This window comes from Marmota marmota, unplaced genomic scaffold, assembly GCF_001458135.2.
Source record: "Marmota marmota marmota unplaced genomic scaffold, marMar, whole genome shotgun sequence".
In the NCBI taxonomy this organism is placed as follows: domain Eukaryota; kingdom Metazoa; phylum Chordata; class Mammalia; order Rodentia; family Sciuridae; genus Marmota; species Marmota marmota.
This window is the reverse complement of record NW_026000048.1, coordinates 12,835,847-12,861,028: the sequence shown is the minus strand read 5'-3', so window position 1 is coordinate 12,861,028 and position 25,182 is coordinate 12,835,847. Positions and strand designations below refer to the sequence as shown.

Sequence of the window (25,182 nt, the reverse complement as noted above, 5' to 3'; positions counted from 1 at the left end):
CACTGTTCTTGGGAATGTTTGATCACTTTGTCACTCATTTCTGTGGCAGAGCCACAGTGCCCGGGCAAATTCATGGTCACGGACAATGAAATTTTCTTTGCAACTTCCACAAGCAAAGAACCCTGACCACTGAGATGGAACATGACATGGGAAAGATTGGTTACTTAAATTCATCTCAGAATTGCAATATCTTTGCTTTTTGAGATTTTAGCACATACAATAACAGCAATGAAACCTTATGGTTTTTAAAGACAACTTGAGCTACATGATAAAATCCTTCAACTAGATATAGATGGAAATGCTATAAAAACCACACTAACAGTATTTTACAGAATCGGATAATTTACAAAAATATCCTAATTAATTATTCAGAACATCAGAATGTTTTCCCAAAGAATGAGCATTGTACTGACTGTCCTTCCTTCCTTCCTTCCTTCCTTCCTTCCTTCCTTCCTTCCTTCCTTCCTTCCTTCCTTCCTTTCTATAAAAATGCCTTCTCTTAAAAGGAAGAGTAGAAATATAAGTATATCCTTGCTAATTTTGGTAACGTTCAACCCTGAGCAATTTATCCCAGAGTTAACCTGTGACAGTAGCCTGCCCGGACAATCCTATTCAGAAGTTAGCCCCATCTTTTCTTAATCTCTCTCTTTCTTATTATTACTGTTTTCTTTTCACAAGACATACAACATCCCTTTTGTTTACTTTTCTCTTAATAATTCCTACCACAGTGTAAAGCTAATGGATAATCAGTAGCGTTTCCTAAACCTCCTCTTTTTTTCTTTTAGGGATTGATGCAGAGTTGCAACCAGATGCATGCCTCCTACCTCTTCCAGCAAGATAAACACTACGACCTGTCCTATGACACTGGAGACAAGGCCTTGCAGTGTGGACGCCATGTTGATGTTTTTAAATTATGGCTAATGTGGAGAGCAAAGGTGAGTGGGTACAGACCAGCTGAATGTCAACCAGAGGTTGGGGGGGGACTTTATCTGTGCTAAGGAACTGATTATCAAACTGAAAATCACTCACTCAAGATTGAGTTTCTTTAATCCTATATCTACAACATTCTACATAGGCAAGAGTATAATCAAACCCATTGCTTGTTTCCTTTTCGGCCCAATTATCTTAATGCCCACACTCATCTAGAAAACAAATCAATTTTGATACACATGGCAGAACATCTTGATTTTTGAGAGACGTTTCTTCTTATTGTCATCATCATTTTTCTTGGATTTATTTTATCACCTACTCTTGGTTTGTACCCACTGGTGGATCATCAGAATGCATTCTGAAAGTATATGTTTGGAAAATAAAAAAGGGTTGTTCCACCAGGATAACTTGTTTTTGACATTTCAAAGCATAACCTCTAATAACAGGGCTCTTTTTAAAGCTCCAGAAGTACCTAACTACCTCCTCTGTATGGGTTCTGTTTAGCTCAGAGTTCACCTGTAAGTGGTCTCTCCTCTCCCTGTAGGATAAACTCTGTAACTAATGGTGTGCAGAACTGGCTGGACCTCACTATTGCCTTCCAAGAGAATAGATTTGTAGTAAATGAAAGCAGGCTGAAAAGGGCAAAGATTTCACTTTTAATTTTGACCAGATTCTCACCTTACAGGTCACAAATCAGTGATTTCCACCAGATTTCATTTATCTCCAGGCAATGGCCATAGCCGTCTATATAGTATAAACATTCAACTTTAAAAAGACTATTCCAGGAAAATCTGATGAAGGAAATGAGAAAGGGGAAAATGAAAGGAAGCTGGTATGCCCTGAGGTCCTGCATGCTTGCTAAAGAGACCACGTATCTGGCTCTAAGCTTTGTCAATAGCCAGCACACAGAGGTAACAGATTTAGTCTCTTAGGAACCAGCAAACAATTTGGTCAGCAGGAGTGAGGTAAACAAACATAAAACCAGGGCCTGGCTCCTTGTGCAAAGTTTATGGGGATAGGAGCCATGTAGTTTGTGGAAATTTTCCTAGTAAACATAGATGCTTTAAAGCAGTTCAGAGAGGAGTGGGATGGCTGACAAGAAAAGGAGGGGACTTGGGAGAGAAACAATGCAAAACACAAGTATTTAACAGAATCTTCTTTAAATCTCTTCTGGACAAAAGAGGCAGTTTAAGTAGAAAGTGGTTTTTTTTTTTGTTTGTTTGTTTTTTTTGTACCGGGGATTGAACCCAAGGGCACTTAACCTCTGAGCCACATCCTCAGCCCTTTTTACACTTAATTTTATTTAGAGACAGGGTCTTGCTGAGTGCCATGGTGCTTACCTGTAATCCCAGTGGCTTAGGAGGCTGAGGCAGGAGGATTGCAAGTTCAAAGCCAGCCTCAGTAAAAGCAAGGCACTATACAACTCAGAGAGACCCTGTCTCTAAATAAAATACAAAACAGGCTGGGGATGTGGCTCAGTGGTCAAGTGCCCATGAATTCAATCCCTGGTATCCAAAAAAAATTAAAAATTAAAAAAAAGCCAGGGTCTCGCTGAGTTGTTTAGGGCCTAAGATGCTGAGGCTGGCTTTGAACTCAGTCAAGCCGCTGGGATTACAGGTGTGCACTACCGCACCCGGCACAGTCTTTCTTAATACAGAAATAACTCGTAGATACCAGATATAACTAGACTACATACCCTTCAGGCAAATTTCTATTATAGTATTTACCCCAGACAGATTTCCCCAAGTATTCCTAAATATCAGGCAGTCATATATAGTCACTTTTCCGTGATGCCTGATACAGGTAATGTAATAGGTTCCAGTCCCTTGCACTGGGCAGGGACTTCTTTCCCCTTTTGAAAGTTGAGAACCTGATGAGGATGTGTAACTAGTCTCTTCTACCCAACGTGAGGCTCATTCTGTTGTACACAATGCTTTCCTCTGGGGAAAAAAATCAAGAGTATAGATTGTCGGTGTATTCTCAATCGGCTTCAAAATGAGCAGGTTTTTATTTCAGTGAAAGAACAGCAGAATGATGACTGTACATATCAGGGAGCAAGCTGAGGAAAACTTGGTCTCTAAGCAGTGAGCAAGATCCTTCTTATTTTGAGCATCATCCTTTTTCTCTGTTTTTCCTGTGGTGTTTGTATTAAGATGATCATTAGCTATATTTACACAAAATTGTTCTTCTCACGGTTCATCAGTTCCTGCTGCTCCTTTTCCATCTGAAGCCTCCTCTCCAGCATGGGGCAGCTGGTTGTTTCTCAGAGAAATAACTTGGAGGACATCAGATGTGTGTCAAACAGTAGGAGGAGGTGAGGCCTGAAATGAAGGCAGGGGAGTCAGTTTTTAAAGTGCAGAAATGAAGGCCCTCCAGAGATGGGGCAAAAAAAGAAAAATCACAGAAGCTGCTTTTCGTATGAGTACAGATGCTTTTAATTGCTTATGCAGAACTTCAAATATCTAGATATCTAAATGGCAAAAATTTGCATTTGATTTTCAACCTAAAAGATGCATTTTTTTTTTTTTTTTGCAAAATGAGGTGATAAAAAATTATGAAAGTAATAGGCTCAATCCTACACCCTAAACCAGAAGTCAGGATAATTATCCCATCAAAAGCTCCCTACTCATGCCATCCTTAGAAGGAGCAGTCTTCTCCCTGGAAGAAAACCCATGGAAGAGTTGGCTCTGAGGGTCTAGTTTGTATTCCCACAGGAATGAGGAAATGATCTGGAAAAGAATACAGAGAAGGAGAAAGAGTAGAGTATTAATTCAGTATTAAGTCCTCTGTTATTAGATGTGCCTGAAGACTATGATGCTCAAATTAATCTGCATCTTCTCTTTAATGAGATAAACTGCATGAAAAATAGTAACCTAAGTTAAAAAAAAAAAAAACTACTCTTCTTCAAACTAATCTGTTCATGATCAAGAAAGCTAAGTGCACTGATGACAGCCCTCAAATTAAGTCCAAGATAAGTTCATTAGTAAATTTATGCAAAAAAAAAAATGAGCCTCCTGATGTGGAATGTCAAGGAAGTGTTCACCATGATAAAAATCCACGTAAACCTCTTCTATTGAGTAGGGTTTTTATTTCATCTGCATTTTATTACAGAATCCTAGGCCTTATGATTATTTTCCTCAGTGGTTAACACTTGGTGGCAGGCATAAATAAATACATACATAAATAAATAAACCTACCGAAAAATTTACCCCCCCCATTTTTCTTATGTATGCAAGGATGACTTAATATGTAACTGCAGAGGGCAGTTTGTATGTGATTATGCAAATTGGCAGGTTTCCTTACGGTTTCTCATGATCACTCTCTAATTGAAAATGTGGATAACAAAGGGACTGGCAAATGGCTGAGGGAAAATTATTTAAAGGGAGATTATTGTCTGGCATTCTTTGCCAAGTAACTGAAATTTCACTTTATCTCTAATAAAATGTTAATTAATTTTAATAAGTAGCTATTGAGTATCTGTTTTCATGCCTGGGGCTGTACGAGATGAGATAAGGAGGTTATTATTTTCCAGGCAGGATCAGATTAGTGCAGAGATATCTTCATATAAAACACAATACAACTGGTCATAAAAGAAACACAAATAAAGGACTTAAAGAATGGAGAGCTCCTTCCTAGTTTGAGAACAAAGAAAGCTATATCAAGAGATAACCTCTGAGTTGGGATTTGAACAGAATAGATAGAATAAATACGATTTCAAGCAAAAGAGCTGAGAGAATACTCCAAGAAGGGCAAATATGGACTTCAAGTGCATATTCTGAGAGTAGTAGAGAGTCCAAATTGACTGAAGGGTGGTTAGGGAGCTAGGACAAAAAGCAATGGGGCCTGAACTAGGGTGGCAGCTGCAAAATGGAAATGGCAGCAAGAGATTCTGTAGCTATTTCAAAAGTGTCATTTAATGACATATGCATGTCTTTAGGAGAAATCGGACCTTGGTACTTAGGCCACTCTTTCTGTAAGTTCCTACAGAGTCAGAGTTCATTCCAAGTGGACCCAAGCTGTCAGGCTAAGCTAAACCAATCTAATTTCATTAGTACCCACAGGCCTATGGAGCTCACGGTACAGGTGCTGACCTGAGTATTTGGGTATCAGTCTAAGCCCTTCTTAGAGGTCATCAGAACAGACAGATATGTTTAGCCAATCGGCTTGGGAGAGCAATCTTCAAAGATTACTGAAACCATTAGATTCCTTCAGTGAAGTTTGTTCTTAAATATGCTTTGGATTTTGCAACCCAGGGCTATGCTGGGTCCCCATTTTAGGAGACCACATATGAACAGGAAAGTCAGTCCATCTTATCTCCATTACAATTACTCCCTGGAGTTCCATGTTGGCTTAATTCCTGATAGGCCAGTTCTAAATGCTCCCAGGATGAGCACTAGCTGTTTTTCTAAGCTTTCTGTTAGCATTTAGGAAATGCTGAAGGAGATCAGAGGAGAAGCATTTTGAAAAGTAATTCCCTCGTGTGTCCTGACATCAAACCACCTCTATCCTAGGCGCTCATGTTGTCTTACATAAGTCCAGATCCAAGGCTTCCAGAGCTGAAAACGAAAAGACCTCTGTATCAATCACTATTCACTCACCGCAGACATGCAAGTCATTTATCCACCAACAAAGGAGCTCTCTAAGCAGCTTGGCAGAATGACAGGCTCACAAAGCATCTGCATGCACCCCAAGATTCATTCATTCATTTGTTCAACTTACATTCAGTGAGTGCCTACCCCATTTGTTCTATAATGAGGGTACATTAGTGATCAAATATGGGGTCTGGGAATAGAAAATTTACATGGTGGTGGTGGGGCCTCAGCAGGCATCCTGGTGGCGGGTGGCGTGGGGATGGGGGTCTGATGATGCTTCTTATCTGCAGGAAGGAACCAGCCCAGCCCTTCTGTTATTACTGGCTTCCATGATTACTTCTATGAACTGCAAGGCAAATTTTCCCCTCGAGTAATCAAAATAATTGCCTGGGGAATGGAGGCTTAGGAAGAAAAGGAGTCAGCTGTGGAGAACACTAATGAAAGGGAACAAAAACACCTGATGGGGACCGCATTAAAGGGGAAATAATTGAAAAAAAAAGCCTCTAGAAATAGTTTTGTGTAAAGAAAGTTACCAGAACAGCCCTGAGAATCACCATCAGTTTCCAGAGGGCTCACTTCTGTCCCACATCTCTGCTTAAAAGCTGTACTGACATCCTCAGCCTGCCTAATGGGCTTTGTTCTTGTCATCCTTAGGGGACTACTGGATTTGAAGCACACATTGATAAGTGTTTGGAGCTGGCAGAGTATTTATACAATATCATAAAAAACCGAGAAGGATATGAAATGGTGTTTGATGGAAAGGTATGTATTCAGAGTTCCACAATCCCCCAAAGTTTGGTGGATTCCAATCCTTATCACTAATATTTTCTGATATACATAACGTGCTGTCCAGCTAAGTGGGATCATTACAAAGGGGAAGTAGGGGATGACAGAGTAGCTCTTCTGGGCTGGTATAAAGATCAGACTCACAAATAACCTGATGTAATGTGAAAGTGAGGCACTCCAAAGACCACTACTGATTTAAAAGTAGGAATTGTACTCTGAAGCTGACAGGTAAGCAGATTTGAAATGCCTGTGGAATTTTTTTTTTTTTTGAGAGAGAAAGAGAGGACTTTTTAATATTTTTTAGTTTTTGGCGGACACAACATCTTTATTTTATTTTTATGTGGTGCTGAGGATCGAACCCAGAGCCCCGTGCTTGCCAGGCGAGCGCACTACTGCTTGAGCCACATCCCCAGCCCGCCTGTGGAATTTTCAAAATGGCCAGTTTGGGCCACGTATGAATTTTACTCTCCTCTTTGTAGCCTCAGCACACAAATGTCTGCTTCTGGTATATACCTCCCAGTTTGCGCACTCTGGAAGACAATGAAGAGAGAATGAGTCGCCTCTCAAAGGTAAGTGCTGAGTTGCTTTGATATGTATGCATATTGGCCCTGTCATATGCCCTTATGACATATGTGTGTCTTTATGAGAAATCCAACCTTAGTGCAAGGATCTCCCCCCATTCTGTGGCTCCCAGAGAGCCAATATATCTAGACTTTTCACAAATCTGTTTCTTGTTTTTTAAGAGAGTTTCAGATGTCCTAAAATAAGCGATTGGGTGATAATATTTACTGGCATTCAGAAAGCAGCAAGAACCTTTGTTGATGTTCATTGATTTTTCCAAGCAAAACTGGTACTCAGTTATGAGCACAAAAGAGACTTCAGGTGCCAGAATCTTTAAAAATCAGAGCTGCTGCTGACCCTCTGTAGATGCCAAGGTTAAGCCTGTCCCAGAAAATAATAATAACCAGAAATAAAATAACAGCCACTATTTAGTGTATGTATTAGTCCCAGGCAAACCTGATTTGGGCATTAAGTCACTTAAAGTCTCATAGCAGACTGGTGTGGGTTGATATGGGGAAGTACTGCTGTCACCCATTTTACTGATGGAGAAACTGAAGAACAGAAAGAAAAAGCAAGTTTCCCAAAATCATAAAGACAGTCTGACTCTAAAGCCTGAAGCTTGAACTTCAGATTCTACTCTGGTCAGTAAGCTGCCTTTTATCTTTAATTATTTTTCGAACCTTTCCCCAGCATTTACACATTGGGCAAATATGGTTTACGATGCTCATCTGGGGAGACGAATGCAGGACCCATCTCCCGTGGCTCTGTAGAAATAGGAACTAGGGATGAGCATATGTATTTGCATCTCCGAGCATCTGTTAGTTTTGGGGTTTCTTCATTTACCATAGAAGAAGGAACCCCTCCAGTCACTTCCAGGAGCTAGACAGGCCTGCTCCCCCACTTCTAAGGAGCTGCACCAACTCATTGACCTTTCAGAACACTTTGTTTAGAAATGTAAAGAAAGATGTAAAGAATGGAATTTTTTATAATCGTAAAGGCCTCTGAAAAGCTTAAAACATCTGTCCTTAAGGGACCCAAAATCAAACTCCTCATGGGGAAGAAATTTACATGCTGCTGAGGTCTTCAGCCTTTAGAGTAGTGGTTTCTAACCCCAGTGTTAGAATCATCCAGAAGCTTTACATCCAGGATGACCAAATCTTACCCTGGGAATTTAACCCAGTTACTCTTGGATGGTGCTGGGAGTGGTTCTAGAAGTTCTTCAGTTGATTCCGTGTGCAGCCAGGCTGAGAATCACTAACCTAAGGAACATGGAAGTAAGCACATAGAGCCTGGATCCCTGGGACATGTATCTAGGTGGCAGAGGCTGCAGTTGTATTGAATTGATTCATCCCAAGAAATCAAGCCCAAGAGGCGGGAGGGAGGGATAGAGAGGTCACATTAGACTAGACAATAGCCACAGGTTAAAACTCACAAACAAAAGCAACTGGGTTTGACAGTCATGTGAGAGAAAAGCCTAGAGTTTTATGGTGTTGCTTCTCCATATTGTAAAGTATCTTAATAATGACTAATTTTGTTTAACAAGCTCGTTAGTTAGAAGTTAATTAAAAATTTAGACTTTTCTGTTCTTGTTGCCCTTTGTTTCTTTAATAAACCCACTAACCACATAGAGATTCCACAGAGGGTTTCAGCTGATATCATTTGTTCATTCAGTTCATTAGCACTGGGCTGAGGGAGGGGCAAGATAGGAATACAGACCCCAAAGTTCTTTTTCTTCATTTTCTGAGAAAAAGTCCAATTAGTGAGGCTTCTGCCTTTAAATACAACCCTTCAAATGACTCTCGGACTTGAGCTTATCATGTAATCTGTGATAGGAATGGAAATTACTTCCTGAAGACGGTGATTACAATCTGTATTAGTAGACTGTGTTTATACTATTAATCATTCAAATCTGAAAGTCTCTGAGGATGGCAAAATGAATTCTGATTTTTCTCTCAGCTGTGACTCAATTTTCATGACTATAATACAGAGAATTCCGATTTGGAAATGAAAATAGAATCACATGAAATATGGAGGTTAGCTTTTGTCCATCTTTTTGGATAATGTTTCTGAGTTTCAGAAAACTTCCTTAATAAGTATAAAACCCTTAAATTATAATGTATAGGAACCAGTCAAATCTCACACACTTAGGAGAGAGCTGAGGTGAAATAATCCATAATGTCTAGTATAATAGTAATACCCACATGTGCATCTATTTACATTTAAATTTAAATTAGTTAAAATTAAATTCAACCAGAAGTTTGGCTCTTCAGACATACTGGCCACAAGTGCCCAACTGTGGCTTGTGGCTGTCATAGATAGAGCAGACAAGAAACATTCTCTTATTTCTTCTAGAGCTGTCATAGATCCCAAATGGGAGGAAACATGGAGTCTTCTGTATAGCATGTGGGAAACAAGAACAAAGTTCAATTCCAGGCAACACAAGGCCAAGTACAGAAAGTACTCTTTGTGTCTAAATGCCTGATATGAGGCTTCAGCATGAAAAACACTAAAAGTCATTTGCTGAGTAAAGCCCCATTGTAGGTAGGCTTTTTGGATTACGATAGACTGGGTGGTGTATAAACAACAGAAATTTACTTCTCACAGTTCTGGAAGCTGGGAAGTCCCAGATCAAGATGCTGGTGGATTCTGTACGAGCTGAAGGCCCACTTTCTGGTTCATAGACATCCCTTTTCTGATTTGTGTCCTCACATGGCAGAAAGTGGGCAGAGGAGCTCTCTGGGGTCACATTTATAAGGTATTTCCCATTCATGAAGGCAGAGGCTTCCAAAGACCCCACCTCCTAATCCCATCACTTTGGAGGTTAAGATTTCAACATATGAATTTGAGGGGACACGTTCAGACTATAGCAAGCACTTTTTGCACATTCCATAATAAAGAAGGGGAACAGCATTTAGGAAACCTAATAGTGGATCATAGGCCTTTTCCCAGAATGCACAGACTTGGGGACAGATAGCTAGATGACAAGTAGTTCTTACTATCACAGATTGTCACATCCTCATGAGGAGGTAAAGATGAGCATGGTTAGGGTGTTTCCTGCTGCCCAGGAGGGTACAAGTGGCGTATACCCAAGCAGAGTAGATCAAGAATGCTTGGGGCCCTACAGGACGAGTTCCCAAACACACACCTTAGACACAGGGAAGGAGCATCAAGTAGACTCCAGGCAAATGTTTATTTAAAAAGAATGAAAAATCTGGTCTATTTTTTTAAAATATCTTTATTTATTTGTTTTTCATGTGGTGCTGAGGATCAAACCCAGTGCATGCAAGGCAAGTGTTCAACCACTGAGCTACAACCCAAAAGTTGGTCTATTTTTAATTTTCCTTTTAATTTTCCATCCCATGAGATACCAGGGATGGAACTCAGGGCCTCAAGTAGGCTAAGGAAGTCTTTACCACTGAACTACACTTTCAAATTCTGGTTCTTCTATTCTTTGTTTTGTTTTGTTGTTGATACTAGGGATTGAATCCAGTACTTTGCAATGCTAGGCAAATGTTTTACCACTAAGTCATACTCCCAAGCGCCCCCCCACCCCCCGCCTTTTTTTTTTTAACTGTGAATTGAACCCAGGATCATTTTATCACTGAACTATATCCCCAATCTTTATTTTTTTTAATTTTGAGAAAGGGTCTCTCTAAATTGCTTAGGGCCTCGCAGAACTGCCGAGGCTGGTCTTGATTTGCAATATCCTGTCTAAGCCTCCAGAGTCTCTGGGATTACAGGCATGTGCCACTAGGCCCAGCCCCTTATTATTTTAATTGTAATTTTTCTTGATCCTTATGTGCATCTCTTCTTTCAGCTTTTATAGTTCTAAACTAATTGTCAGCTTTTAAAAACCAACTATGGATCTAATAATAAATTGTTAAGGATGTAATCTGGCCTCATATTTAAGATAACTCAATGTAAGTGTAATGGGAGATCTAATTGATGAGATTTTAACATTTCAGAACATAACTATTTTGCTTTCTCATTTTTCAAAAATTTCTTAGATTTCTAAGATTTAAAAACCAAAGGGCCTTCTAACACATAGTGAAAAATATATTTGATAGCTTGAAATAGCTTCTGTTTCATAGTGAAGATGCCCCCTCTTAGGAAAAGACATTCCCTGCCTACTGTTTGCTAAAGGATTGAAAAAGTTAATGGCACAATGGAGAGAAAAGCACCCTATATCTCTTTTTAAAGCCCCCCAAATCTTATAGATTAGGTCTTTAGTGAATTCTTCAAACTATAGTCCCTTGTCTTTCCCAATTCACTTTCTTTTTTCAGAAAATAAAGAATCTGACTTTCAAAATGAGATATAAAAGAAAAATCTCTATCAGAACCACAGGACTCTTATTTTCCTTTTTAACTTGCAATTAGTAAATATGCAATGAGGTAGATATTCCATGTTCCAGCTAATTTGAGTTCATCAGTATTTTCTGGAAACAACCAAAATGAGTTCATCAGTATTTTCTGTAAACAACCAAAAAAAAAAGTTATGTTTTTTTTTTAAAAAAAAACATAAAAAGTTATGTTTTCAAATAGCTGTGATTCCTGCCAACTCAGCTTGCTTCAGGAATTGAGGGGATTCAATTTCACTTTATGTCAAAATCTGTTGCATTATTCTTTTGAGCTTTGATTTACATTCATCTGAGAGGTTAAAGATTATTGTCCTTAGTAACCACCGCTATTCTTATGTGTTTTTGCTTGGGTTGCCCATGAAAATGAATTGAGAGTTCAAGTTGCTTTAGTCAAGCATTATCATTGTTTTACCAATACTAAAGATCAAGTATAACTTGTACAAATAAAACTGAGAGATGGTTATGTGACCTTTTTCCCTTGAATTTCTGTAGCCATGTGGATTTAGAATTCCTTTTCTAATTTAAGATTTTTCTTCCCAGGAACACAGTGACTTGTGATGCCCCCAGCACAAAGTGACAAATTTCATGTCCTTATGCTAGAATATTCTAGTAGATCTACTTTCAGAACTTAATTCCAGACTTAAGATATTTAAATTTTTAAAAAAATATTTATTCCAGTGCTCTGTGTACATCCTTAACCCTTTAGGTGAAAGGATTCATCCAACAGAAGATTTCTTCTTTATATCATCTCCATGGAACAAGGAAGAGGCAGGAAGGGATGTAAGAACTCTTTAATCTAGAGTCAGAAAATATTAGTGCTGGAATCATTATCCACATTTATTTTTAGATGAGGAAACTGTTTTCAGAATGTGGTGTGAAGATGAGAGTGAATTCTGCCTGTCTCCCTTGTCTTTCTTTGGTAACCAATGCATAGTTGAACCTCATGGAAACCTTGTTGGCTTTGTTCATTGCGTACATTGAAGATGAAAAGCATTGTTGTGAAGCGATGATTACTTATAAGTTGACTCTCAAGGGCATTCCATTTGAATCTAACTTTTGTTGAAAGTGAAGCCCAGTGTGATATAAGATATGGTTACCATTTTCAGCTGAGTTTCTAATCATGTATATCTCAAATAAGACTAAGCCTTCTTTGACTTCTACCATTCCTGGTTATATATTTGCAGCAATGAACTTAAAAGATCAGACATTATATTTACAAATTCCAACAGTAAATATATGTGGACATATCATACATCCAATTGGAATCACCTTAAATGTATGTGTCTTCCTAGATAGCTGTTGCTATTATTGGTACTCTTTATAGTCAATTAAAACTGAGAAAGCCCTCAACATGTACCCAGCATTGTACTAAAAAGCAAATGATACTGCACCTGCCCTCCAGGAGTTTACAGATGAGGTAGAGAGGGAAAATGTATTTGCTCATCAGTAGCAGGTCAATAGAAAATTAGCATGTAGTTGGAATCTCTGGGTAGGAATCATGTAATTACAACCTAGAAGAAAGATACTAATGGACTAGAGAAGATAGGAAAGGCTTTATAGCTGTTGTAGGATCATGGCAGAGTCCTGCAGCCTATGCAGGATGTGACCTGAAAGAGAAAGGGATTCTAAGCAAAGTGAATAAGCGTGATATAGTTAGATGGATGACAGTATGGAAAGACGGAAAGATGGGTGGTACATCCAAGGGATATTTGTAAAAATTAGTCTTGTCAGACTTGAAGATTCATTTTGGTGAGCAGAGGAAGATGATCATCCCTCAGAGCTGGATGACAAAGGTCTTTGTGCCAAACTAAAGAGCATAATTTCATTTTATAACCCACAGAGAACTAAGGCTGTTAGGAGCAGCCTGGCAGAAATCCTGTAAAATCTTGGCCTGGGATATGCTCCTGTCTTAAAGTCCTTACGGGTTCAGTTTTCTACCCCAGCCAGTTCTTCATGCTATTAATGGCTACCTTTCAAAGTATCTTACAAATGGAGGCAATGCCAAAAGAAAGTAAAAAGAAACTAGAAAAGTTTAAGGTCTCAAGAGAGTTGCCAAAAGTCTGTTATTTTCATACATCACTAGATACTGAGGCTTACCTCTTGGTAACAGTTCTCTGAATTATGTTTTATTTCCAATGATTTTATATTTTCTGGCTGGGGAGTGGCTCAGGGAACCTCCTCTACATTGCTGAACCACTCAACCTTGGGATCCAAACTAGATCCTTCTCATTCTCCCAACACACTAACTAGAAAGTCAAGACTAAGGTAGCAAGTGCCTGAGAACCTACTATTATTATTCCTATCGGCTTCAGGATCTTGAGTGGATTAAACTGTTCAGGTTCTCTGATCCCATGAAAACTTGGAGGCAATTCCTTCAAGAGAGAACGAATATGTTCTGTTGAGTTAAAGAATAAAAATGCTTCTTGCTAGTGGGTTCCTTGGCAAAAGGATTGTCCCCAGAGGAAAGAACCACCATGCTGATATGGTCTCTCCCACAGGTGGCTCCAGTGATCAAAGCCAGAATGATGGAGTACGGGACCACTATGGTCAGCTACCAACCCTTGGGAGACAAAGTCAATTTCTTCCGCATGGTCATCTCAAATCCTGCAGCAACTCACCAAGACATTGACTTCCTGATTGAAGAAATAGAACGCCTTGGGCAAGATTTATAATAACTTAACTCACTAAGCTGTTTCAATTCTCTAAGTAGACAATTAAGTTGTCACAAATGGTGTAAATGTATTTGTAGTTTGTTCCAAAGTAAATCTATTTCTATATTGTGGTGTCAGAGTAGAGTACAGTTTAAAAATTGCTCCTTTTAAAAACCCTTTCTTAAGTTCAGTATACCTCTCTAATAATTAATGACAAACGGCTGTGTTCTAATCAATAAGGAAAAGCTTAAAATTGTTATAAATACTTCCCTTACTTTTAATATAGTGTGCAAATCAAACTTTATTTTCATGTCAGAGTAGTAGGATTGAATAGTGCCAAATTGCCCCTGAATCCTAAAAGGTTCTTTGGGGGTGCAGTAAAAAGGATAAAGTAAATATAAACTGTATGTTGACAATAAAAACTCTTGCCTTTTTCATAGTATTAGAAAAAAATTTCTAATTTACCTATAGCAACATTTCAAATGTATTTAAATACATATAATTTTACAAAGGAAAATATATATATTAAAAAGAAATCCTATTTTGTAACATATAGATTTTTATTTTATATGGGTTATACAAACTGCAGGGGCAGATATGCAACCTAAGCCAGATTTTTTTTTCTCTCTTTCTTTTAATGAAGGCACAATAAAACACTTAGCAAGGTTATTTTAACACATAGGCCCACAAAATTCTTAAAGGCTATAAGACCTTATTTCAGAACATGTTATGGCTTATCACATCTCTAAAGTTAGTATTTCAAAGTCAACAAAAAAGAATGTTGCAATTTTATAAAGCTGATTGATCAGATCAGCAATTAAGATTCTATTCCCATTTAAATGTCTCACCCAGTTTTCCCTTAGCAGACCCACCCTGTAAGCATGACAAGTTAAGTTTCATCTGAGATTAAATTAGGGTAGGCATCTCTATTCTAATATTTAGTTGGACCTGTTTTGGACAGAAGGTTGATGCTGATTTTTGAGGCATCTTCCCAAACAGTATTCTTTTATGAGGTCATTTGGATTAATTAGAAAAAATAAAAATAAAACCTAATCAGCCTGAGCAAAAGGGAATGAAACACTTTCCCAGAATGTGGTGAGCCCATAATGTTAAATTCAGCCTTGGGAGAAGAGAGCCCTGTGGGACAACAATGACATCATCCTGGATGCCATATTGCTACCATCCCTGGAAGGAGTCATTTACCTCCTGGGTAATTACTTATCCCCATCCCCTACCCATTCCTGTATATAAAAATTTCTCCTGCTAGACTCTCTCTCTCACTTAGATCCTAAATAATGAATTAATATTCCAATGAGTGGTTCTTTTTCTTTCACGAAATAAGCTCTTCACCTTAGATTTTGAGATATATGAAGACCTTTTTATCATATGTCCCCATCAAAAGCCAAAGTAACCAGAATATGCAGAAAGTATTAAAATTTGAACAATATTTTTTTTAAAAAAGATCTACCTTCCTCTGCAAACCTGATAGAGAGACTAGCAAAGCTCCCATAGATATTTATGGGGCCACAGAATGTCTGATTCCAAGAGCTGGTAGGAGAACTGCAGCCTCAGCTATCCAGAGTGCAGATACAAATCTAGCCACATTCTTCCTTTCTGTATAGACTGGGAAGTTCAATAGTCAGAAAGGCTACTACTGGTACAGAAGAAAGAGGGCTCTGTCCTTTCACACATAGAAATACCCCATAATATAACCAGGATGTAGCCATCTAAAATCTTCATGAGTTTTCCCCCACCTTATTTCTCCTAGGTGGTATATAACATTCAGACTTGATATGGCTTTGGGCTTTTCTGTCTAGAAAGCAAATGGATTCCCTATGGCAACTAGAAAAAAAAATAACTTTATCTACATTGTAGACTTTCTCTAATGGGCAAGCATCCCTCTCCTTTCTAGAATTGACTCCTGAGAATATGCACAACATTGCCCATCCATCTTGAGCTTCAGGCCCAAAGGTCTCATTTCAGAGGCAGAGACTCTAATCTATCAAACCCGCTGTTTTACTTGGAGAAGATGACGGGGTTCTGAACCCTGTTGGACCAATCTCTCTCTCCCCAGGATGCTTAGCACCCGGAGGACAGATCCTACAGCAGAACCTGTTTGTAGCTTGATGGCATGGTGGAATTTAAAAGGAGAATTTGTGCCTGTGTATGAAGTTCCAACCAAATAATTTTTACCAATAGGGTTTCTTCTCTCTCCCACCTCTGCCCTTTCTAGGTCCTTCTAGTTCTTTCCTCAGATTTGCTGGGAAACTTGCCCAGGCCTGTCCAGGGAAATCCTTACCACCCATAGCCCAGGAAAGGAGGCAAATTAAATCCTAATGGCTCCCAGTAATTTAATAAGTACTCTTTAAGGTAGATCTGTAGTCCTCACAAGATGGAAGGAGGAAGGGAAGAAGGAAGGAACCAAGGGAAAAAAAAAAGAAGGAAGAGAGAGTGTTTTGAACATTAGCCCAAATTCCCAGTGCCAGAAATCTTTATGTGGGACCATTCTTTAAAAAATCTTAGAAATGTTTGGTTTTAGCTTTAATCATAATTGACATGGCCATTTTTATTTATACAGCAATATTGTGTTAATTATTTAAAATACTTGAAAAAAAAGTACAGTATGTCTTTATCTGAGACCTACAAATGGTATGGACTTCACGTACTGTCACAGGATGTAAGGCAAGAAAAGGAAATTGAGTGTGTGTGACTGTGTTGCCTTTATTACATTGATAGTACTGTCTTGTCACCTCAGATTGGGGTTGTGCACTTTATATCTGAACTGTACAGTGTCGCAAATCAACATGTGTTGCTGTAAAAGCTTGTACAATATATTATTGGTATGTTTTCTTCTGTGTGGTAGCTGTGTTGAACTTTGATATTATGAGAACTGCACTTGCTTGTGTTCCTGTTCTTTCTCTCTCCTCTATCATCCTCCCCTGCCAAAATAAAATGTATGCCCTCCACATCAGCTCTAATTGAGAACTTGCCCTCAGCTAAGTCCCCTCTTGAGAAATCTCCTTTGAGAACTGTGTGATTTCAGAAAATGCAAGGTGAACACTACTTCATCTCTAGGAATAAAAGAAACCAATTATGGAGTGTCACAAATAGCCAACATTGCAGGTGTTGGCTGCTGGGCCTTGGAGTAGGTGCTACTCCTCAGAATATGGACCAAGAAAGCACAGGTGTAAATATAGTAGCAGGACAAAGAATGGAGGAACCTCAAACTGGGAATCATCTTGCACGTGCTCTTCTGTTTTAAGTGCTAAATGCAAACTGTGTATCTATTAGTCATGTGTGCCAAAATACTGTTCCCAACTGGTGTTTCTGAATGACATCAACATTTCCCCAGCGTCACTCCATTACTAAAGACAGAAAAAAAAATTAAAAATAAAATATACAAACGTGGTAACCTGTTCTTCTTACCAAATGTAAACTTGTGTATGATCAAAGTATTTTATCTGTGTTGTCTCTCTAAACCCAAATAAATGTGTAAATGTGGACAACTCTCAAGCAGTGGATGATTATTTCTGACTCTGTCGTGTGGTAAAGATAATTTTCAATGAATTTCTTGGGGAAAAGACCCTTCTCTTGTCCTGGAGTTCAGGGTGTTTGGGAGTCTTACCTCTTCATCCACTCTTTTCTGGAACTTCTGGAGGATATTGTTTGTACAACTATGGTTTCTTCGTCAATCAAATGCAATCTTTCAAAAAACATTTTATTATGAAAATTTCACATACATAAAAAAGTGGGGGAAATAGCCTAATAAACTCCTATGTAGCCTTCACCCAGCTTCAACATTTACTGATTCAGAGCCTGAAACTTGGTTCATTTATTCCTCTATCCCATTTTCTCCTCATACCAAATTATCTTGGTATGAATCTGTGAAAAATAAGGACTCTTAAAAATTGTCAATACTATTGTCACAGCTGAAACTATAATCATATTTCCATAATAATATCAAATATCAAATAATATTATTTCCCCCATTCTCAGTTCCATAGAAAACCCATGACCTAGAAAATTCAAAGAGGTCACATGTTTCTGAGTGGATGGGATGTCCAAAACAGAGCACCATATGCACATAGGTTATGATTATGATGTGCATTTTCTGTGGTAAATGCATTTCCAGACCTCCGTGATGTACAAGTGTTAGAGGTCATATGGGTTCAGGGGCTTTTCTCCTAAGCTCTTAAGAGCAGGTGTGGGTAAGTTAAAAGCTAGAAAACCATAGGGATTTAATAGATGGATGTTCTTTTGGGGGGCCAGGCTACTCCTAAAAGTCTGAGTACCCTTAATGATAGGGTGCTGGAGTAAAAAGATACTATTTCAAGCAGATGTCGGGGTGAGGAAGGACATAAGGGGGGAAAGATTACAAGATTTTCCAGTTAACTGAATTGGAGCTCACAGGGAAACCAGTAGAAAATTACCAACTAAAGAGAAGCTGCTGTGCATTCCTGCCTTTGTTCACATTATTCCCCGGTTCTAGAAAGAATTTCCCATTCCTCTTTGATCTGGGGAGCAGGATATCGTGAATGTTGAGAGTACAGGCTTGGGAGCCAGATTACCTGGAATAAATCACAGCCCTACTACTGACCATCTGGGAGACCCTAAGCACATCAACTAAATACTCTGACTCTGTTTTCCAGTTTTGGAACAGTAACCTCCTTTATAAGGCTTTTGTTGGATTGGATAAAATGTATGTATGACACTTAGCATGGCTCTTGGCACCCAATAATTACTTAACAAGTCTTATTCTTGCACTGCTGATGTAATGATATATGAATTCTATAAGTCAGCTCATGCCACCTTGCTGAGAGCCACAGCCAAGTCGGAATGGCCCCTGGAATTTTGCCAATAGTAGTGGTTGAGAGGTGACGCCAGCAAGTTCTTGCGGAGTTCCCCGTTGAGTTCCAGTTGAGCTCTTGCGGGGATTCCTGAAGAGTTCGCATTGGTTGGGGAAGTGCCGGATTTCCGGTTGGTGGTTCCTACAGGAGCCGCATGGCATTCGGGAGAGTTCCCGGGGAGCATGTGTGGAGTGTGCTTGTGGAGTTCAGAAATAAAGTTTGTTCCTGCTTCAGTGGCTCATGATTTGTGCCCAGCCAGACTGCGGCACCACTTCCTTAAACACTCATCCTTCTTTAAACTCCCCAACTACTTACTTTTGGTTAGTAGAGTTCATTGGACACCTACTCAACAAGTTCAGACTGAGAACGTCATCTTTTGCATTGTCTTCTGCTTTAATTGCCTTCTGTTTATTATAAACAACAACTGTTTCTTTTCCTCCCATCTTAGTTCCCTTCCCTTTTCACTTCCCTCCACCAACACACAGCCCTAATATGATTCTCCATGGTCTCTGTAGCGTATTATGGGTAGTTCTCTATCCATATAGGTCCATGGATCCTCCCCTGGTGCATGGCATGAACTTGGCCAAGCCCACTAACATCCCCGGGCTTCTCAGCTGAGTAGTGGCGGGAGGTGAGGCCACTTGATCTCCAAGGAACAATGTAAGTAGAAGCTGGTTTGACATTACAGGCTTATAGATCTTGCCCATCTAGAGGAGCTTCCATATATTAATCCAGCATCCTCATTTTAGATATGGGAAAATTAAATCTCTGAAAATTAAGTCATTTTCCTGTCAAACAGAGAATTCATAGTATAAACAGCCCTTTTGAATGAGCTGGTGAAGCCTCAGTACATGGCCCAGTCATTCTGGACTACTTGGTTTTATCCAATCTACCCTATTACAACTCTTCCCCATGTCTTATGGCACGTGGGTCTTTACTCTTGATGCCCCCAGAATTTTCTACAACTGATTCCCTCTTCTCAGTTGGGCTTAATTCCACTTCCACCTCCTCTGTCAGACCTTCCCAGACCACCAATTTCCTGACTGTCTATCATGTTTGTGCATTTTGTTTTTTGCATGATTTATTTTTTTACAAATTCAATGTTCCCTCAATTGTTTGAATGACAATCCAAATGATTGCCCATCTATGAAATTTGTGATTAAAATCAGTAAATTTTCTCAGACTAAAATTGTCAAAATAAGAAAATTCAAGCATGCATATGATGGGGCTCAAGGTCCACTGTTCCAAAATATAGCACCTTGCATTTGAAGAAACCACGGAAGCAGGAAGATCTGACCTTCTCTCCCTCATACTTTATCCTAAAGCAAACCGTAAAAACTAGGAAGAATTCCCTGCACACCTTCTTCCCTGCAGCAGGCCATAAAACTTAGCTGATCTTTCCTAGAAGTATATCATAAGATTGTCATTCCAGAAGGGTTCTCCCTACACCCAAAAGAAAGGAATGTGCTTATCTCTGAAGACAGAGGGATGCAAAGAATCTGAACAAACAGGCTTGCTAAGTCCCCCACTTTATTACCTTTAGATCATGTCCTTTGTTCTCCAGTTGTACTTGTGTGTGATTGTCCATTAAGATTCAGTCTGCCTGCTTCAGCCATAAACCTTGTAGTGGGTGAGAAATCTTTTCTGTCCTATACAGACACAGAGGAAGAATCTGTCCCTGTCTAACATCCTCATATTATGCAATTACTAAAGGCTTCTTAGTGGTGTCTTTCCCTAAACTAACTTTCTCTGATCACCCGCACCTCAATTAGAGCTTAAAATTTGCTATTACATCCTTCTTCACTCTTTAACTTGGGCTTCTTACACTCTGCTTCTATGAATTAGATTTTTTTTCTGTTTTATCATTTGAGCTGGCTTGAAGAATGGCTGCTACACCAGTTAGGTAAATATATCTAGCTCTACATTGAAATCCAAGGCAATGTTCAGTTTAATTTTTTGGTTCTGTTTTGTTTTGTTTTTGGTACCAGGGGTTGAACTCAGAGGCACTTAACCACTGAGCCACGTCCCAATCCTATGTTGTATTTTATTTAGAGATAGGGTCTCAGTGAGTTGCTTAGCACCTCACTTTTGCTGAGGTTGGCTTTGAACTCTAAATCCTCCTGCCTCAGCCTCCCATGCCAATACAATTACAGGTATGTGCCACTGGGCCCAGCTTAACTCAGTTTTTAACCATATGGAACGACCCTGAGTTTCCACATGCATTTTCCATTAACAGGGACAACAATAGCAGTCTTGCTCCTTGAGCTCTTCGAATTTATTTGCTTATCAAAACACACATACCCAAATACATGCATACACACATACATACTTATATACACTATCTATAGGTATGTGGATAAAAGTGCACCTGCACACACACACACACACACACTCACATCCACCATCATCTAATGACCTTAGTGGTTCATCAATAAATTTTTAACTTCATTTTAGTTGTTGATAAAAAAAAGAGGAACAAACACCAAATGATCAATAGCTCAGAGTTCAAGTTCAAAGAGAATCAGAGAGATCATTTTCTCCAGAATTAAACAATGGTACTATTAAAACACATTGAGTATTTAGTATATTAAAAGGCATTTTTTAGCCAGGCATGGTGGTGCATGCCTGTAATTCCTTTAATTTAATTCCTTAGCTCAGGAGGCTAAGACAGGAGGGTTGCAAGTTCAAAGCCAGCCTCAGCAACAGAGAGGCACTAATCAACTCAGTGAGACCCTGTCTCTAAATAAAATACAAAAAAGGGCTGGGGATGTGGTTCAGTGGTTGAATGCCACTGAGTTCAATCCCCAGTACCCCCCCACCAAAATGGGATGCATTTTGTCTATATCTATAAAATGGAAGGGTTGGAGCAGAGAGACGACCAGAGCAGAGTAGTTGAGGGGAGCAGCGGTTTCTGGGGAGTAGCTCTGTGCATCTTCACCACCAGTCTGCTCTGCCATTTCCTCTTCTTGCTCTCCCAGCCCTCAAACTACTGTTACATATCACAAGGTGACCAGCGCCTTTGCCAGGGTAATTTCTCCGGGTCAGGGGGGGATAAGCCACCCGAGAAAATAGAGTCTGAAATAATTAATGAAGAAATAAAAATAAATTCAAAAAAATAGTTTCAAATGCAGAGTGCCTGATATCCAGGCCACACAGGAACTGGAGCTGAACTATTAGAAAATGGCTCTGGTGGTTTATTTAGGGGGGACATCAAGGGAAGAGATAAGGTGTCAGGGATGGAGTCTTGCTTCATGGTGTCTTGCAGTCAACAGGTCTACTGGCATCTTGGCAGGCTACACCCATCTCTGAGAAGCTGTGTGGCTACAGCAGGTCACCCCATCTCTGGTGCTGTGTGGGACCTGGCAGAGCTGACTAGGACTCACATGTATCTGGGCGATCTTACCAGCAAGATTGCCACTGGATGTTCCTAAATATCAGATTTCCCTATTCGATGGGCTTCCGTGCTGATTTGGTCCACACATAGTCTACAGATGGCTCTCGACAGTTACACCAGCCATCTCTGGGGGAAGTGTAAAGTAAAAAATTGCTTTAAAAGGGTAAAGTAGCTACAGATGGATGTTTTCCTACAGGAAGAGAAGATGCGTGCTTCTGAAAGACGGAATAAAACTTCTGACGTAGGGTGGAGAGAGAGGGTGAACAGACCTAGACCCAAGACCACGTAAGTGAGATCTTTACCTTGGGCTTGGCATCCCCTCAGCAGGGGAAGCTATAGTCCTTTCTGCAGCTTCAGCAGCAACTGCTTCCACTTGCTACATCCATCCACAGAAGAAAATTCTGTTAAGTAAAGGGCCTGTTTCACCCACCCCACTATTATAGTTAAAGCTTCATCCCGGGGTTTCATAAACTGACTTCTAGACCACTCACGTATAATCGAATCAAGCCTTTATTGAAGCACACCGGTGGCGGCTGACCAGGACATAAAGCTGTTCCCCTGATCAGCCCCTAATTTGCAAGGGCACTCCTTATAAGCCTGAAAACCGCAAAAGGGATATTCAGGGGTCCAGCCAATGCAAGCAAGCCAGGTTACAGAAGCGGGACAGTGCAGTCAAGTGGTGGGAAGCCTAACCAATCACAGTTAGCCCAGTCACCCCAGTTACCGAAACAATGCCCCATTAGGTAGTTCCGTGTTCTTAAAGGTTTCTATAGCAAAAGGAAAAGAACATCTTGCCCCCGTCATGACCCTTCTACTTGGCATGGTTATTTTATAGGATGAAGTCATAAAACAAAATGGAGTCACATTTGCTTCTACTATCACACCACAAAGCCTTCCTCATCTACCCTTAACAAATACGTTTTGCTTCCACATGATTAGTCGATGTCACTGCTTGCATCCGTTGCCTTAGAGTAGTTCTTTATCTTTCTCATCTGTAAATTACTCTCCAGTTTTGTTTGGTGGCAGGGACATGCCCTCCAGTGGTAGACCAGACCCTGGAGAGACGCTAAATGATCATCTAGTTCAGTTTTCTCACAGTTGTCTCATCCAGAGTTTCCCAAACTCTGGTCTTCAGATCCAGGCAGAATGAAGATTTCTCAATCTGGCAAAATGAGAAGCCCGGGACAAAATTTGAATTTATAAAGTCAGATCTATTCAATTGGACAGGCAGTCTCTTCCCTTCTTCCCTGACCCTCTATGTCAGATTATGTTCTGGTTATATTTTATTGTTGTTAACCAAATGTCTTTTTATTTATAAAATGAAAGTGGTGGTATTTTAGTTGACTGAAGAAAGAATTAGCAATTCTTAGAACTCTGCATTTAAAATATTATACTGGTTATGTAGACCATAAATCTTAGACCAACTAATTTCATCAGATCTTTCAAATGCTCATCACCAACCCCATTTCCAACCCTTACTTAATTGGCTTTTAATAAATGCTATTTAAATTGGCTTTAAAATTTACAAGTCAATTTGGAAGCTTTGAAAGACCATGCACGATACAAAACTGCATGCTATTAGAAGCTAATGACCTACCCATAATGTTTTCATTTTCAAATCACACACACCCAAGACACCTCTAGGCATTAAACTCCTCCTACCTGGTTATATGCATTTTATTGCAATTTGACCAGATAGGTGCCATAGTTGACTTCACTCTGGCAATGCTAAATAATGTGACTTTTTCCCTAGGTATTCATTTAATGGCATTAGAACCTAAGTTCTCTCATGATGTTTTGAAGAAACAAAAACTTTCAAAATTAATCGTTGATAGACACATGAGAAGCAGGGAACATGAAATACCAAAAGCATCTCTTTGCTTCACTTGGTTTACTTCAAAAGAGAGTGGAATACAGGGATGTCTCATCTCACAGGTGCTTCCCAGGCTCCAGTGAGCAGAGTGGCAATTTTCTTTTTATTTCATGTTCTTAAAATTTTCTTGTCCATGATTTAAACAAATTCACACATTTGACAACATTGGCTGCTGCATGGAAACTGACAATTCTCAGCAACATATTTCAAAAATGTCAATTTAGGAAAAGCACCTGATTTAACATCTGTCTTTGATTATGCGGAGAAAGCTCTGATTTGAAATGACTTGAGCAACTCAGTGCTTTTTCTTCTTGCTGTCCTAGTTAGTCCCCAGGGAAAGCTGCAGCAGGGTATAGGGAGGGAGATGAATATGAAGAGAGAGAGAGAGAGAGAGAGAGAGAAACAAAGCAGCCACTGTTATTTTTAACTTCTTCGTTCCAAAAGCACATTAGAGAGTTTCTTTTATTCTGGCCTTTGACGAACTGCACTTAACCAAACATCTACATCATATGCATATATAAGTATTTAAGATTCAATGACTAAAGGGATTATAAAAAGAATATTATCCCAAAGTATGTCAGATTTTTAAAGATGCATCTTGCCTGATTTTTTTTTTCATGTATAACAGTAAAGGGATTCTACTTACCTTGCTAACCCAACCAGCATTTGAATTACCTGCTTAGTGATAAAATAACCAATTGCAGATGTTAATTCTGGAAGCTGAGGTTCTTCTGCTTGTTCTTGATACCTATGGAGGAACAGAGTCCTCTTAACTTCCTCCCAGGGACTTCCATGGCCATGTAAACACGAATCTGACATAGTGTGTTATGGGTGCTCTGATCACCTGGGTAGAAGCATCGCAAAGGGCTCAGTTTGTGACACTTGGTAGTCCAGGCTCTTGCCAGGAGAAATCAGATCTGTATGCTCACAGTTTTCATTCCTCTCACGAGCCATCTGCCAGAACAGTGGCTGGAGACAGACTGTCTGACCTCAGATGCTGCTTCTTCCATTTATTCGTTTGGTGGCCCTGAGCAGATCAGTTAACCTCTCCAAACCTCAGTTCTCTCATCTATAAAACAAAGACAAAAATATCACTTGCTTCGCAGAGTGACAGTAAGGATTCAGCTGAGAAAAGAGCCTGAATGTCTGGAACACAGTGAGTGGACCATTCAGCTCGTGTTAATCTCATT

At 39.5% G+C, this 25,182-nt stretch overlaps 1 protein-coding gene across 1 annotated transcript in view; it reads left to right on the top strand.

The window, feature by feature from the left end:
* The window catches only part of Gad2 (glutamate decarboxylase 2), a 77,593-nt gene extending 60,202 nt beyond the window's left edge, over positions 1-17,391 (top strand). The window contains exons 13-16 of the mRNA XM_015495297.2: positions 786-935; positions 6,177-6,284; positions 6,788-6,877; positions 13,726-17,391. Coding sequence (XP_015350783.1) covers positions 786-935; positions 6,177-6,284; positions 6,788-6,877; positions 13,726-13,899 — 522 coding nt within the window. The 3' untranslated portion in view covers positions 13,900-17,391. The remainder of the gene's footprint in view (positions 1-785; positions 936-6,176; positions 6,285-6,787; positions 6,878-13,725) is intronic.
* Positions 17,392-25,182: the final 7,791 nt, after the last annotated feature.